Genomic DNA, 14,731 nt, shown 5'->3' on the forward strand with positions numbered 1-14,731 from the left:
GGCCACGAAGGACCACAAGCAGGAGAGGACGGGCAGATGCAGTCAGGTGTGTCCTGCCCCAGACTCCCGGGCTCCTCACCCCACGCATGAACCATCCCTCGTGCTTTCCCTCTCTCCAGATGGCGTCTGAAGTCCCCCGGATTTGGTCAGCTGGACGGCTCGAACCTCCATCCCAGGAAGGGAAGCCCCTCGCTCCGTCCGGCATATACACTACCCTGGCCATGACCTAGCCCAGGCAGGACTCAACCCACACTCCAGGGAGGGAGGCTCAGGGATCCGGGGAGGCCCAGGACTCAACCCACACTCCAGGGAGGGAGGCTCAGGGATCCGGGGAGGGCAGGAGCTGCCTCAGGGACACTGACTAGTGAACGCAGCCAGTCCGGGCACCTCGCAGAGGCCCCAGGAGATGCTGGGAACTTCAGGAGTCACCCGACTCTGCTGTCAGAGATACCAATACGCCTGCACTTGGGAAAGGAGGCCGCAGACTTCTCAGCAATCGCCGCCGTGAATAAGAAAATAAAGCAGGAGGTAGAGACGATTTTAGATGGGAAGATACTGTAAATATTACCTATCAAACCTATGGACTGGGAAAATAAAATCGCAAAAATATAATAGAAAAGAAAATCATTACATACACGAGAGAGAGAGTGCTGAGCACCTTCCCCAAGATGTCATCACGCCGTGATCCCCTTTTTCCGATCCTCCAGCTGCCAGACCCTGGGCACTCACACGCGTGCTGGGTGTCCTGTCCCGCAGGGGACTCGGGCTGCATTGCCACGTGGGATCCTGATCCTCTGGAGCAGGGCATTACCACTGCAGCTCTGGTCCCGGGTAGCCAGTTTAGGAAACCAGGAGCCGATTATTCTAGTGACGGTGTAGCAAGAGAATAACAATGGCGGCAGTACTGCTGGTGAGGACAGACACAAGACAGAAGAAAACCAACAATGTCAAGAAAACCCATTCTTAAAAGAGTTTATGACATTTGTAAATTCTAGGCACAATGGCAAAGGGAAAAAGAGGGGAGGCACGCATTTCCTTTTTTTTGTTTTAATAGCTATGAGATTTGGGGGCTGGCAGGTGGCGTGGTGGTTGAGGCACTGGACTCCCACGTGGCTGACTGGGGTTTGAGTCCCGGAGCTGGTGACTTGTTTTTTCACTTTCCCTTTTTCTCTTTCTATCTCTCAGGTCAAATTAAAAATGACAGTAATAAATAAAATTAGATAAATTTTTTAAAGTTATAATATTTTATTCTTTTTTAAAAGAATCACTTATTTCATTTTATTTATTCATTTATTTATTTTAATGTGACCAGAGAGAGACATAGAGAAAGTGAGAAAGCAAGCCACCAGGTCTGGCACTCGAACCATGGTCGGCCATGTGGGAGTGTCCAGAGCTTTAACCACCACGCCACCTGCTGGTCTCCAAGACTTTATCCTAATAGCTATAATTACAGTGCCTGGCTGTCAAAATGAAAACTGAAAACAAGTACACAAAATGTACTTGTGCAGTGAGAGCACGACACCAGATAAACCAGCTCTGAGGTTCACCCTAGCTAAACTTAACAGCTCCAGCTTCTTCAATGTTTTATCAAAATACAAAAGAAAAAGGCACACTTCGTATTTTTGAATGGCAAGTCAGACCCCTGCAGGCCGAAGGAGGGAATGTTACTTCACACATGGAGATGGAGGCTCTCCAGAGGGGCTTCGTTTTAGAATGGACAGGCCCTCCCGGCCTGCACCTGCTCCTGCTCCTGAGACCCCGACATCCCGCCAACGTTGTCTGAGCAAGTGAGCAAGTGAGCGCTGGGAAGAGCAGGGGCTCCCGTGTGGCCACATGTCGACCAAGGGAAAGGCCAGGGCCCTGTGTCCCCTGAGTTGGCTGCAGCCAGCTGTATAGACCCCTCCTTAGGGCCTTGGGGCCTAGCCTGGGGGGAAAGGTCGGGATGGCTGTGGCCTCCCAGCCTGGCCCCCAGGTGACCTTGTGGGTACAGGTACAATCACAACGCTATGGCATGCAGGGTGACCCAAAGACAAGGGAGTCACAGGGAGCTCTGTTGTGACCGTGCAGAATTGATCGCGGTTTTGTCACTGTCTCTCACGTTCCCACGGGGGACAGATGATCCGATGGGCTGGTTTTCAGGCCATTGCTGCAAAACCTACACTAGGCGTAGCCCCACTCTGGGTGTTCAAATGTTCTCTATATCTTGTATTTTAACTATTTTTTAAATGCACTGAGTTTGGGTTAAAAAACAACCACCAAAATGGATCTCAACACAAATTTAAAGCCAGGAGGTGCTTCGGGCTCTAACACAGACTCCTGGAGGCCACGCCAGTGCCCAAATCCCTTCTCAGCACTAAACAGTGACCTGATTTTTCTTTTTACAAAAAAAAAAAAAAAACAAAAAAAAACCCTGAGTAATATTGCATAGGAGTGCCAGAAACTGCCTCATTGAGAACAAAACTACTTACATTAAGTAGAAAACCTGGCTGCAGGCTGCGTCTGCCACGTTTACAGCATGGGGCGATGCACACTGTGGCCAAAGCCCACGGAGACAGCTTCTGGCACTCAGTTCCAGAGTCCCACGCTTGCCACCGAGAGTGAAGCGGAGGCCGAAGAGGAGGAGTGAGAGGGGAGGAGAGGGAGCGTGCTCTTCACTTCTGGCTCCGCAGCTGATTGGACAGTCAGTCCAGTGCTTCGTAGAGCCCGTCCCCACTGGTGGCACAGGTGGCCTGAATGCACGCGTTCCTGTGGTGCAGAATGCAGCCCTAGCTTATCTGTGATTTCGGCCACAACCGTGGCACTGGGGAGTTCCTGCTTACGGGCGAGTATGAGGGGGACGCATCCCTGAGCTCGTCTTCGGCCAGCATCCTCACGGGCTCCTCACAGGCCTCCTTCACACGCTCTCTGTCCCTGCTGTCCACCACAAAGATCAAGCCTTGTGTGTTCTGGAAATAGTGGTGCCACAGAGGCCAGATCTTGTCTTGGCCACCCACGTCCCACACAGTGAAGCTGATGTTCCTGTACTCCACAGTCGCCACACTGAAACCTGCGGTGGGAGTGGTAGTCACGGTCTCACCCAGCTTCAGTCTATGCAGAACCGTCTTCCCTGCAGCATCCAGGCCGCCCGCGAGGATGAGCTTCAGTCTATGCAGAATCGTCTTCCCTGCAGCATTCAGGCCGCCCGTGAAGATGAGCTTCAGTCTATGCAGAACCGTCTTCCCTGCAGCATCCAGGCCGCCCGCGAGGATGAGCTTCAGTCTATGCAGAATCGTCTTCCCTGCAGCATTCAGGCCGCCCGTGAAGATGAGCTTCAGTCTATGCAGAACCGTCTTCCCTGCAGCATCCAGGCCGCCCGCGAGGATGAGCTTCAGTCTATGCAGAATCGTCTTCCCTGCAGCATTCAGGCCGCCCGTGAAGATGAGCTTCAGTCTATGCAGAACCGTCTTCCCTGCAGCATCCAGGCCGCCCGCGAGGATGAGCTTCAGTCTATGCAGAATCGTCTTCCCTGCAGCATTCAGGCCGCCCGTGAGGATGAGCTTCAGTCTATGCAGAACCGTCTTCCCTGCAGCATCCAGGCCGCCCGTGAGGATGAGCTTCAGTCTATGCAGAACCGTCTTCCCTGCAGCATCCAGGCCGCCCGTGAGGATGAGCTTCAGTCTATGCAGAACCGTCTTCCCTGCAGCATCCAGGCCGCCCGTGAGGATGAGCTTCAGTCTATGCAGAACCGTCTTCCCTGCAGCATCCAGGCCGCCCGTGAGGATGAGCTTCAGTCTATGCAGAACCGTCTTCCCTGCAGCATCCAGGCCGCCCGTGAGGATGAGCTTCAGTCTATGCAGAACCGTCTTCCCTGCAGCATCCAGGCCGCCCGTGAGGATGAGCTTCAGTCTATGCAGAACCGTCTTCCCTGCAGCATCCAGGCCGCCCGTGAGGATGAGCTTCAGTCTATGCAGAACCGTCTTCCCTGCAGCATCCAGGCCGCCCGTGAGGATGAGCTTCAGTCTATGCAGAACCGTCTTCCCTGCAGCATCCAGGCCGCCCGTGAGGATGAGCTTCAGTCTATGCAGAACCGTCTTCCCTGCAGCATCCAGGCCGCCCGTGAGGATGAGCTTCAGTCTATGCAGAACCGTCTTCCCTGCAGCATTCAGGCCGCCCGTGAGGATGAGCTTCAGTCTATGCAGAACCGTCTTCCCTGCAGCATCCAGGCCGCCCGTGAGGATGCACATTTCTTTTTGGCCCAAAAAGGCCCTTGAAGAGGTTTGCGAAGATATTCCCCATGCTTGTAGAAGGGCGGAGTGACACTGGTCAGAGAGACCTCAGCAGCACTGCTCCAAGGCAGGCGTTGGTTTCACTTCCACGAGATGGCAGCCACATCTCCAATATAGGAGTGAAATAGGGGGCATCACTACAGACCCTGCGCACACTTTGAAGAGATATGAGCAGAACATTATGAATCATTTTATGTCAGTATTATTGGAAAACATAGATAACATTTTTAAAATTCATACATATATAATGTATAAAATGGACATAAGCATTGATTAAAAAAATTTTTTTTCCCTAGAGGGTGCATGTACTCACCAGAGACAGACAGAGGTACAGAGAGGAGAGAAGACAGCACCTTCCATAGGGAATGCTCACACCACCATCTCTCCTCCACTTCTCTCTCCTCCTGGGGGTACCTGAGTATGTGCACCTCTTGGGGGATACCTGAGTATGTGCACACATACACCCAACATATTTCTCAAGTGATCAGAGCCGGAATTGAAACAATGCAGCTGTCCACGTGGGACCTGGCTGCAAGCAGGCCTTGACTCTTACATACATTAAGTACATGGACTCTCATCAAGTATTTCTTCAGTTCAGGAAGTTTCATTACTGATTTCTTCCAAACACTTATCCATTCATGAAATACACACACACACACACACACACACACACACACAGGGAAAACTTACACAGACTTTTCCTGAGAATACAAAAAGATGAAATACAGCCAAACACATTGTATCAAGCAAGGACAAAACTGCTACCGAAACTTGATGAAACTATAACATGGGAAAGGCATAGGAAGATTTCTCACAGGAACTTACACGGAAATCTCTGATTTTCAAAGATCAATAAAGGGACCAGCAGATAGTTATGTTGCTGGACTCCCACAGAGTCAACTGTGGTTTGAGTCCCAAACCCGGAGGCTTAAAACTCACACCGGGTGCATGCGTGTGCAAGCCAAAGTTCCCAAGAGGAGAATTAAGAAGGGATTGTGGTGTGGCCACCCTCCCCGCCCCCGGAGGGTGATTTCTCGCTTTCTGTCTGTCTTTGCCTCTCTGGTGAGTGCACATGCCCTACAGCAAAAATCTCTCTTTAAAAAATCGATCAATAGGAGCCCACAAGAGGAGTGGTGATTGAGGTATTGAGGTATTGGTCTCCCATGTGGCCAACCACAGTTCAAGGCCCGGACCTGGCAGCTTGCTTTCTCTGTCTCTCTCGTGAGTGCATGTGCCCTATAGCAAATTAAAAAATAATAATAATAAATAAAATTCAATCATTTTTTAAAAGAAAGAAAGAAAACCAATCAAATCAGAATAAATAAAATTACCGTCTCCACACATGGAGACAAAGCCTTTAGCCTGAATCTTTTATAACCCTGTTGGCCATTTGTGTGTCTTCTTTGGAGAAGTGGCTGCTCAGGTCCGCTCCCCATTTTTCAAGTGTTTTCCTTTGTTTGGTTTGGTTTGTTTTTTTTATTGAATTATTTGAATTCCTTGGATATTTGCACTTGATCTTAGACAAAAGGTCCAGAGTGTGTGAGGAGGCAGAGGCCACCCCAGGGAGTGTGTGAGGAGGCAGGGGCCACCCCAGGGAGTGCGTGCGGAGGTGAGTGAGGAGGCAGAGGCCACCCCAGGCAGTGTGTGAGGAGGTGAGTGAGGAGGCAGAGGCCACCCCAGGGAGTGAGTGAGGAGGTGAGTGAGGAGGCAGAGGCCACCCCAGGCAGTGAGTGAGGAGGTGAGTGAGGAGGCAGAGGCCGACAGTGAGAGGGAAAGTGAGAGATGAGCCACTCATCAGGTCTTTTTTCTCCATTCTCCACTTGGGATTATGAGCACACCCACATATACACCTTATATGATATCGGAGGGGAGTGAGGAGGCAGAGGCCACCCCAGGGAGTGCGTGAGGAGGTGAGTGAGGAGGCAGAGGCCACCCCAGGCAGTGTGTGAGGAGGCAGAGGTGACTCTAACAGTGTGGGAGGAGGCAGAGGCAACTCCAGGCAGTGTGGGAGGAGGGGATGGATGCTGGGGTTAAAAGGAAAAGGGAAGCTCCAGGGGACTTTTTAGTAGAAATGAAACCCACGCTCCAGGGCCAGGAGAAGTCACACCCTCCCTCCTTCCCTGTGTCCCCTTCATGCCCTTGGCCACGAGGCAGCTCACCAGGATCTGCAGTCAGAGGTCCTTGTGTCCCTGGTCCTGAGTCATCTGGGCACTCTGAGCCTGCACCTCCTGAGCACCCGGGGCTGGCTGAGACTGTCCCTGCTGAGGACCACAGCCTGGGCTGGTAGATGGCTGAAGGGGTGCAGGGGACCCCGGCAGGCTCTGAGAGGGGGAGCAGCCCTCGGTCACCCTCACTATAGGACCAACTAAGGAAGGTGCCAGGTCTATTGGAGCCGCTTCCCGGCTCTCAGTGAGATGAGGGTGGATCAGGCAGAAGGTAGCCATGGTCAGGGGAGCCCCAGCTTCTGTCTGAAATGTCTGCAGAGAGCTTGGGGCCCAACCGAGCCCCAGCCCTGGGGAAACCAGAGCCAGGTCCCTTGGGACAGCCAGTTCCCCTTCCTGGGGCTCATGATGTGACAGCCCCTTGACGGGGAGGGCCTAGCCTCCGAGTGCCCACACCCTGTGTGTCTGTCTGTCCTGCCAGGAACCCTGGTCTCCTCCGTCTGCACAGCCAGGACCAGTGGGGGAGACGCCATGACCCCCACCCTCACGGCTCTGCTCTGCCTTGGTGAGATGGAGGAGGGGCGGGGGAGACCCTGTTCTGGGAGGGCCCCCCCCACACCCGCACCTGCGGAGCCCCAGGGGCCCAGGAGGCTCAGGGGAGGCAGGACCTGCTCAACTCCAGGGTGAACCTCTCACAGGGTCTCTCTTCCAGGGCTGGGTCTGGGCCTCACCTGAGGGCAGGTAGGTGAGTGTGTCCTGGGTCCCAGGTCCCTCCTCCTCCTGGGGACAAGGGGCCACCCCTGGGTAGCTGGGGATGGACACAGCAGTTCTGGGCTGAGAGGGGGGACGACTGGAGGGCCTGGGCTGGGAGCTGGGATCTGAGGGGGGTGTCCTGGGACCAGCCTCTCATTTCCCTCCAGGGACCCTCCCCAGACCCACCATCTGGGCTGAGCCAGGCTCTGTGGTCACCCTGGGGAGACCCGTGACCATCTGGTGTCAGGGGAGCCTGGAGGCCCGGGAGTACCGTCTGGATAAGGAGGGAAGCCCAGAGACACAAGCTTCCCTGGATCCTGGGGACAAGGCGGAGTTCTCCATGACAATCATGGTACGGGCCCTTCAGCATTTTCCTTCCCTCAGGGGGCAGCCATCACCCCCACACACGCCACGTTTTAGATCAAAGTTCCGAGCTCCAGAGGACCAGGCTGCTTTCTCCATGGTCCTGTGATCTCGGCCCACAGGGGGACCTACAGATGCTTCCGTTCACGTAGCAGCTTCCCCACCTGTTGTCACAGCCCGGTGACCCCTGAGTCCACGGTGTCCGGTGAGGGGCCTCTGACCACACCCTCTCTGAGCCTAGAGGGTCAGCTCAGGGCTTGTCCAGGAGAGCTCTGGGACAGTAAGAAACGGGGTGGGGTGGCCCGCAGGGAGGTGCAGCCCAGGAGCCTGGGAGGTAGATGGCGCCTTCCAGCGAGGGGAGGAGTGGGGGTCAGACATGTGAGCCTCAGAGGAGGCGTGAGGCCTGAGGCCCCACCTGCTCACTGCAATGTCTTCATCTCAGAATGAGAATCTCTGGGTGCCCAGGCCCACCTGGACACTAGCCTAAACGCGAGCATCCAGGCCCATCCATGTGACCCACCAAAGCCCCTCCTGCGCTCGTCCGGCATCCTCCATCGCGGTCTGGGCACACCTGGGACTCAGGAGGGCCGCACCTGCTCACTGAAGGAGCAGGGCCCGGGGCAACCCATCACGGCCTGTACTGGTGGCCCTCACTCCGCTCCTGACATTTTCACGCAGTGCTTATCTGTGTGAGTTTACAACTCATTATGCGAATTTATGATTTAAAACAAGTCATTCTGGGGCTGGCAGAAGGCGTGGTGGTTAAGGCACTGGGCTCCCACGTGACCCACCACAATTCAAGTCCCAGACCTGGTGGCTTACTTTCTCACTTTCCCTCTCTCTCCCTCTATCTCTCTGATCAAATTAAACAGAAATAATAAATAATATTTTTTAATTCTTTAAAAAATAAATTAAACAAGTAATTCTACTCTTGTTTTAATTATGACTAGATTAAATTTGGGCACTTTATAAGAATAACTTATTAATATTGTCTTCTTCAAGATGTTTAAAATTGAATCCTATTCATTGACTTCAGAAGAGTTTGAAGGTTTATTCATAAAAACTGTGAACACCGATTGCTACTTTTAAGAATTGTTCTGTTGAGGCCAACAGGTGGTTAAGGTGTTGGACTCCCACATGGCCAACCATTGTCCCAGTCCCAGACCCGGCAGTTTGAAACTCACGCCAGGTGCAGGTGCATGCATGCCCCAAATTCCGAGAGCAGAATGGAGAGGAGATCGCAGTGTGCCCATCCCCCTGGGGGTGATTTCGTGCTCTCTGTCTCTCTCTCTCTCTGGTGAGTTCACATGCCCTGTAGCAAAAAATCTCTCTAAAACAAAGACTTGTTCTGTTACTTTCATAATTTATAAATAAAGTTTTTGATTCCTTCATATCTTCTAAAAGTAACTAACTATATATAAGAAAACTGTTGTTTGGGGAATGTTAATTTCAGTTCCTATGAACTTACTTCGCATCCTCTCTTTCAGATGTTTTTCAATTGCTCTTTCCTGATTTGCTCATAAAAATTATATTAACCACAAGAAGATGAAAGTTTCATTAGTTTATTTCTAAGTTGTATACTGCTTTCTCACTTCAAATACACATGTATATTATTCACATAGATGCTGTGTAAATAACTACAGTTATTAGGGCTTTAGGAAAGTCACGATGCATTTTTGCATAGGAAAACAGAAAAATAAGTCGTGACTTCCCCGACGACCTAATAGATACAAACATATGTAGAGCTATGAATATACGTTGTGTGTGTGTGCGTGCACGCGCGCGCACCTGTACCACAGCAGAGACAGACTTTATTACGGAACTACGTGGCAGGTATATATGAGAAGGGGAGCTACCTAGCAATCCAGCGCCCCAGGAGAATGTAGGTGTGGTCTCTTCAACGCCTCGCCCACCCCTCCCCACTGTTCTGGTTGTCGTTGGTTCTCAGGAGCAGCTGTCAGACGCCAAGACTGGGGAGTGGGAGAAATTCTCAGCAATGGGTCTGGGCACAGAGTCCAAGTCCTGCCAAGGGAGGTAGGTGTCCTGGGGAGACATCCTGGGGTCCTGGGGTGAGGCTGATGTGCCCTGACCTCTGTCACCTCTTAGCCCAGGACTACACAGTGGAGAATCTCATCCAGATGGGCACGGCTGGCGTCTTCCTGGTGGTTCTCAGGCACTGCTGTTTGAAACTCAGCACAGCCAGAGAAAACCGGGAGGTGCAGGAGAGAGCTGTGCCCCACGCAGAGTGGTAGAGCCTTGGAAACAAATCTCAAGTGCCTTAGAGGCTCTGAAAAATACCTAGACCTCAGGGAGGTCTTTGCACGTGAACCCAGGCTTTCGCATGAAAGCCCGCCTTACAGAGCTTCTCATCTTATCACTGCACCACTGCCTGGCTCCTCCCAATAACTACTGATTTTTCAATCACATACATTTCTGTAATTATTTATTTTAAATACATATTTACTATTTTATTTTATTTATTTTTACCGTTTTATTTTAGATAAGACTAGCATTGTGCCTCACCACTGAGTGTTTTGGGGGAGGGGGGTATAGGGCTGTTTAACTCATCTTAAATAGAATTACTCTTTTATACATAGACTGTAAGTGACTAATTTGAAATAACTTCAGCTATTTTGTTAAGTTAGAGCAAGGTTTCATTTATTCTCTTTATTTATAGGATATGATTCTAAATATACTTTAGCTGAACTCTGAGTACTCATACATGTATATGTCTGTGTATGACGGTGTGCATGTTTGTGTTCACATGTGTATAATTTTTCAATACTTATGCCCCCATCTTTTTTTCTTTCTCTATTTTTGAGTTTATTGTTTTATTATTTTTCTGGCTGAATTATATCATTAGATTCAATGACAAAATCATTAAATGAGCATGAAAACAGTAAAATATTCATAAATTTAGACACTTAGGTTGATCCCATATCTTGGCTATAAATCCGAGAGTGCCTATTGGACGTACTCTTGGACGTACTGATCTCTTCCCCTTTGGGTATACGTCAGTAGTGGCGTATCTGACTCATAAGGTAGTTCTATGTTTAACTTTTTGAGAAACTTCGGTACTGTTCTTTATAGCGGCTATGCCAACTTACTCTCTCACTAATAGTGCACAAAAGGGCGCCAGCAGGTGGCATAGTGGTTAAGGTGCTGGACTCTCACATAGTTGACCGGGGTTTGAGTCTTGGACCCAGCAGCCAGTACACAAGAGATCTCCTTTCTTCCCATGCTTACCAGAGTTTGTTATTCTTTGTTTCTTCTGATAATAGCCATTCTAACTAAGGTGAGGTGATGCTTCTTTTGTGATTTTAAATTGCATTTCTCTGATTAGTGTGGTTGAACATTTTTTCGTATACGTTTAGGCCATTTGTATGGTTTTCTTCTTAGAACTTCCTGTTCAGATCAATATCTTCCTACCTTTTTCTTAAATAGCAGAAATTTGTTATCTCACAGTTCAGTAGGCCAAAAATCTAAAGATTTTGGCCTTTTCTTTAATCAGGTTAGTTGTTTGTTTGCTGTTGAGTTGCTCGAGTGCCCTGTATATTTTGGTTATTAGTCTCTCGCCAGATGTAAAGCAGATATTCTCCCCCATTCTGCAGGTTGTCTCTTTACTCTGTTGATTGTTTCCTTTGCTGTGCAGAAGCCTTTTACTTTGATGTTATCACATTTGTCTACTGTGGCTTTTCTTTCATGTGCATCTGAGATTTTATCTTTAAAATATTTGCACAGATCAATGTCCTGAAGCATTTCTTCTATTTTCTTCTACTAACTCGTAGTTTTAAGTCTTACATTTAAGTCTTTAATTCAGCCCAGTCTCTGTGACACTGTTAGTAGAGCACTGTACAGTGAAGTTGGAAGCCACATGCCAACCACAGCTTTAGTCCCTGGTGTGATTAACCTTAAAATACACCAGGATCCTGCTAGACTGGAAGACTTCGGGATCATGGCATGACTAACCCCTGTGGTGGGTGTTTCTCTCTCTTATTCTATTACATGTGCACACACTCTGTCATGAGTGGAAAACATAGAGAGAGAGAGAGAGATCACTCACTTTACAAGCTAAGTGACGTAGAGTGATTGAATTTATAAAAGAAATTAAAATAACATAAACTAAATTATTAAAAAAAGAAATCACTCCTTACTTAGTTGTTGTACATCTATGTGAGGTATAATTTTAAAAAAAGAAAAAGAAAGAAAGAAACAAGAACATATCAACAAAGTATTTTGAAAGTAAAACAAAAATCAAGCTATAAAATTGTTTTAAAAAAATCATCCCCCAATGGGGCCTAGTCATGCTGCCATCCCTGCCCCTCCTTTCTCCATCGTGGTATTGCACACACATGCACCTGGCATTTCAAGCTACCAGGGCCACAATTTGAACAGCCATGTGAGATCCAACTCCTTCATACACATAACCTCTGCAATACAACACCAGCCCCCTATAGAAATAAATTATAAAATTAAAAAAAAATTTGGAGAGGTGCGTGCGCTCTCCAGAGAGACAGAGAGACCAAAAGTGAGAAATCATCCCCCAGGGGGGATGGCCACGCCGCAATCCCTTCTCCTCCATTTTCCTCTTGGGATCCTGGGCATGCACGCACATGTGCCCAGCATGAATTTAAGCCACTGGGCCCAGGACTTGAACCGTAGTCTGACCACACTTTCTTATGAGTTTTGCAAATACCAACATTGATAAGATCAACAGGCTCATAAAAATTGTATCTAATAAATAGATCCAAATATATGTCTATCAATATCTATCACCATGGTAACCATATTTGGAGGGAAATATTGTTATTTTGGGAGTGGTCCAGGATCACTTACTACAATCTGTCTAGATTTTTCAGAATTCATGTAATCGAATTAAATGGTGGTATGACAGGGACCAGCATCCCTGCAGCATTTAAGTCTTTGAAAATGTTAATAATTTCTGCATTTTTTCTAAAATTACATTCATTCATTTATTTATCTATTTATTTGTTGGGATTTTTCAAGCTGCCAGGTCCGGGACTCAAACCATGGTCAGTCATGTGGGAATCCAGTGCCTCAACCAATTTGCTGGCCCTCCAGGAGAGATTTTTAAGTGACTCCAGGTACCTTTCCTGCCAAGATGGATATTCATTCACAGTGGTCAACATTAGGGCGTGGCTGTCTCTAACCCTGACTTGTCTAAATGGAATAGCTCATGATTTATGCTCAGGCCAAGGGATCCAGGTACTTGTGAGTCAGTGGGGAAATGAGGACAGAGCCGTATGATGTGCTGTGGATGACCTGAGATAAGGACACCTATAATTCAGTGGTTGGGAGCCACCGGGCCTGGGAACATGGGAATGGCCTCTCAGAGATGAACAGAATGAACCACTCATGGATGGAACTGTACGCAGTGCGGGTGCTTTTTTGGGATGGAATAGACATAGACAGAGATGGCATAGATGGGTGATCTTTTTTTTTTTTTTTGGAGCGATTTTTTTTTCCCTATAGGGCACATGCGCTCGCCAGAGAGAGACAGAGAGACAGAAAGTGAGAAATCACCCCCCAGGGCGGATGGCCATGCCGCAATCCCTTCTCCTCCATTCTCCTCTCGGGATCTTGGGCACGCACGCATACGCGCCTGGCGTGAGTTTTAAGCCACCGGATCCGGGACACAAACCGCGGTCGACTACGTGGGAGTCCAGCGACATAGCCATTACGCTAACTGCTGGTTCCCTAGATGGGTGATCTTACTCTAGAAAAAGATGACATAGATGAATAGTACTAAGTGATGGTAGGTTTTCTGACAGTAGGCTGCATGGACTCAGGCACAAAGTGAGACCATAGGAGGTGGTCTGTGTCACCACCCTCCAAATGACAGACGTGGGAAATGCACTCAGCATGTGGCTGCACTTTAGGGAATATTGGGTTGGAGAATCTTCAGAGTCGAGAATCTCATGCCAGTGTACAAAATAAGGATTAGTTTAAACTTAAAGCTAAGATTTTCCTTCTTTCTTTTTGGTTCTTTTATCACAGCAGATTAGCAGATAAAGAAAAACTTACACTAGCCAGATAATTTTCTTTATAATCAACCATGAGGACTTTGACCAGATAGTTAGGCAACTCATATCATTCCCTAGGGCATTAACAGAGGCCTTATAGTTGGACAGAACTATGGGTGGTGGTGTGGGTTAAGTTATTTGTTCAAAAAAAGTATGTTGAAGTCCTAAACCTTGGTACCTGTACATGTGAACTCACATTATAAATAAAGGGAAGACAATAAGAATGACAGCACACTTTGCATTAGAAACTATGGGAAGGAGAAATCAATGGATTGACATTTTTAAACTGCTAAAATAAATTATTTAGAACTAAAATTTTACAGCCCGGTTAAATGTGTTTGAATAATATAGATAAAATTATACCTTTATCAGGCAAATGAAAGTTACAAGGAGACTGGCAGGGGACATGGTTGAGCTTGCTAGACTCCCACATGGCCAACTGTGGTTCAAGTCCTGGACCTGGTGGCTTGCTTTCTCACTTTCTCTCTCTCGTCAAATTTAAATAAATAAATAAACAAAGTTAAATAAAACAATTCCTTTTTAAAATGTTGAGAGAACTTACTACTAGAACCTTTGATCTATAAGAAACGTTAAGTTTTGGAAGCAAGTGATCATGGGTCAGGTAAAAACCTGAATTTCAGAAAAGAATGTAGAGTGTCAGAAATGTAAACACTTGTGAAATTGTAGAAAAAAAATTTTTTAAGAGAGAGAGATTTTTGCTATAGGGCATGTGCAGAGAGAGATAGAGAGACAGAAAGGGAGAAATTTTTCCCCCAGTGACAAGCAGTTGGCATAATGGCTATGTCGCTGGACTCCCATGTAGTTGACCATGGTTCAAGTCCCAGGCCTGGTGGCTTAAACTCACGCAGGGCACATGTGCATGTGTGCCCAAGATCCTGAGAGGAGAATGGAGGAGAAGGGATTGTGGCATGGCCATCCCCCCGGGGGGCAATTTCTCGCTTTCCGTCTCTCTGTCTCTCTCTCTCTGTCATTTTGACGAGCACACAAGCCCTATAGCAAAAATGTCTCCCCCCCCCCAAAAAAAAAAGAAAGGAAGAAAGAAAGAAATCATTCTCCCAGACAGATGGCCATGCTGTAATCCCTTCTCCTCCATTCTGCTCTTGGGATTTGGGGCACACACACA

The 14,731-nt window shown here is 48.4% G+C and overlaps 1 protein-coding gene, 1 long non-coding RNA gene and 1 pseudogene across 2 annotated transcripts in view; 2 read left to right on the forward strand and 1 right to left on the reverse strand.

The window, feature by feature from the left end:
* Positions 1-543, forward strand: part of LOC102492553 (uncharacterized) — a 1,844-nt gene extending 1,301 nt beyond the window's left edge. Inside the window, exon 3 of the long non-coding RNA XR_001370492.2 lies at positions 120-543. This is a non-coding gene — a long non-coding RNA (uncharacterized LOC102492553). The remainder of the gene's footprint in view (positions 1-119) is intronic.
* The window catches only part of LOC102474665 (uncharacterized), a 92,004-nt gene that overhangs the window by 5,103 nt on the left and 72,170 nt on the right, over positions 1-14,731 (forward strand). Inside the window, exons 6-11 of the mRNA XM_027772578.1 lie at positions 2,770-2,954; positions 3,113-4,209; positions 6,909-6,992; positions 7,267-7,532; positions 9,492-9,543; positions 9,650-9,791. Of these exons, the coding sequence (XP_027628379.1) occupies positions 2,770-2,954; positions 3,113-4,209; positions 6,909-6,992; positions 7,267-7,532; positions 9,492-9,543; positions 9,650-9,791 (1,826 nt within the window). The remainder of the gene's footprint in view (positions 1-2,769; positions 2,955-3,112; positions 4,210-6,908; positions 6,993-7,266; positions 7,533-9,491; positions 9,544-9,649; positions 9,792-14,731) is intronic.
* Positions 2,652-4,275, reverse strand: LOC102492139 (ADP-ribosylation factor 1-like; annotated as a pseudogene).

Source organism: Tupaia chinensis, unplaced genomic scaffold, assembly GCF_000334495.1.
Source record: "Tupaia chinensis unplaced genomic scaffold, TupChi_1.0 Scaffold000286_1, whole genome shotgun sequence".
In the NCBI taxonomy this organism is placed as follows: Eukaryota; Metazoa; Chordata; class Mammalia; order Scandentia; family Tupaiidae; genus Tupaia; species Tupaia belangeri.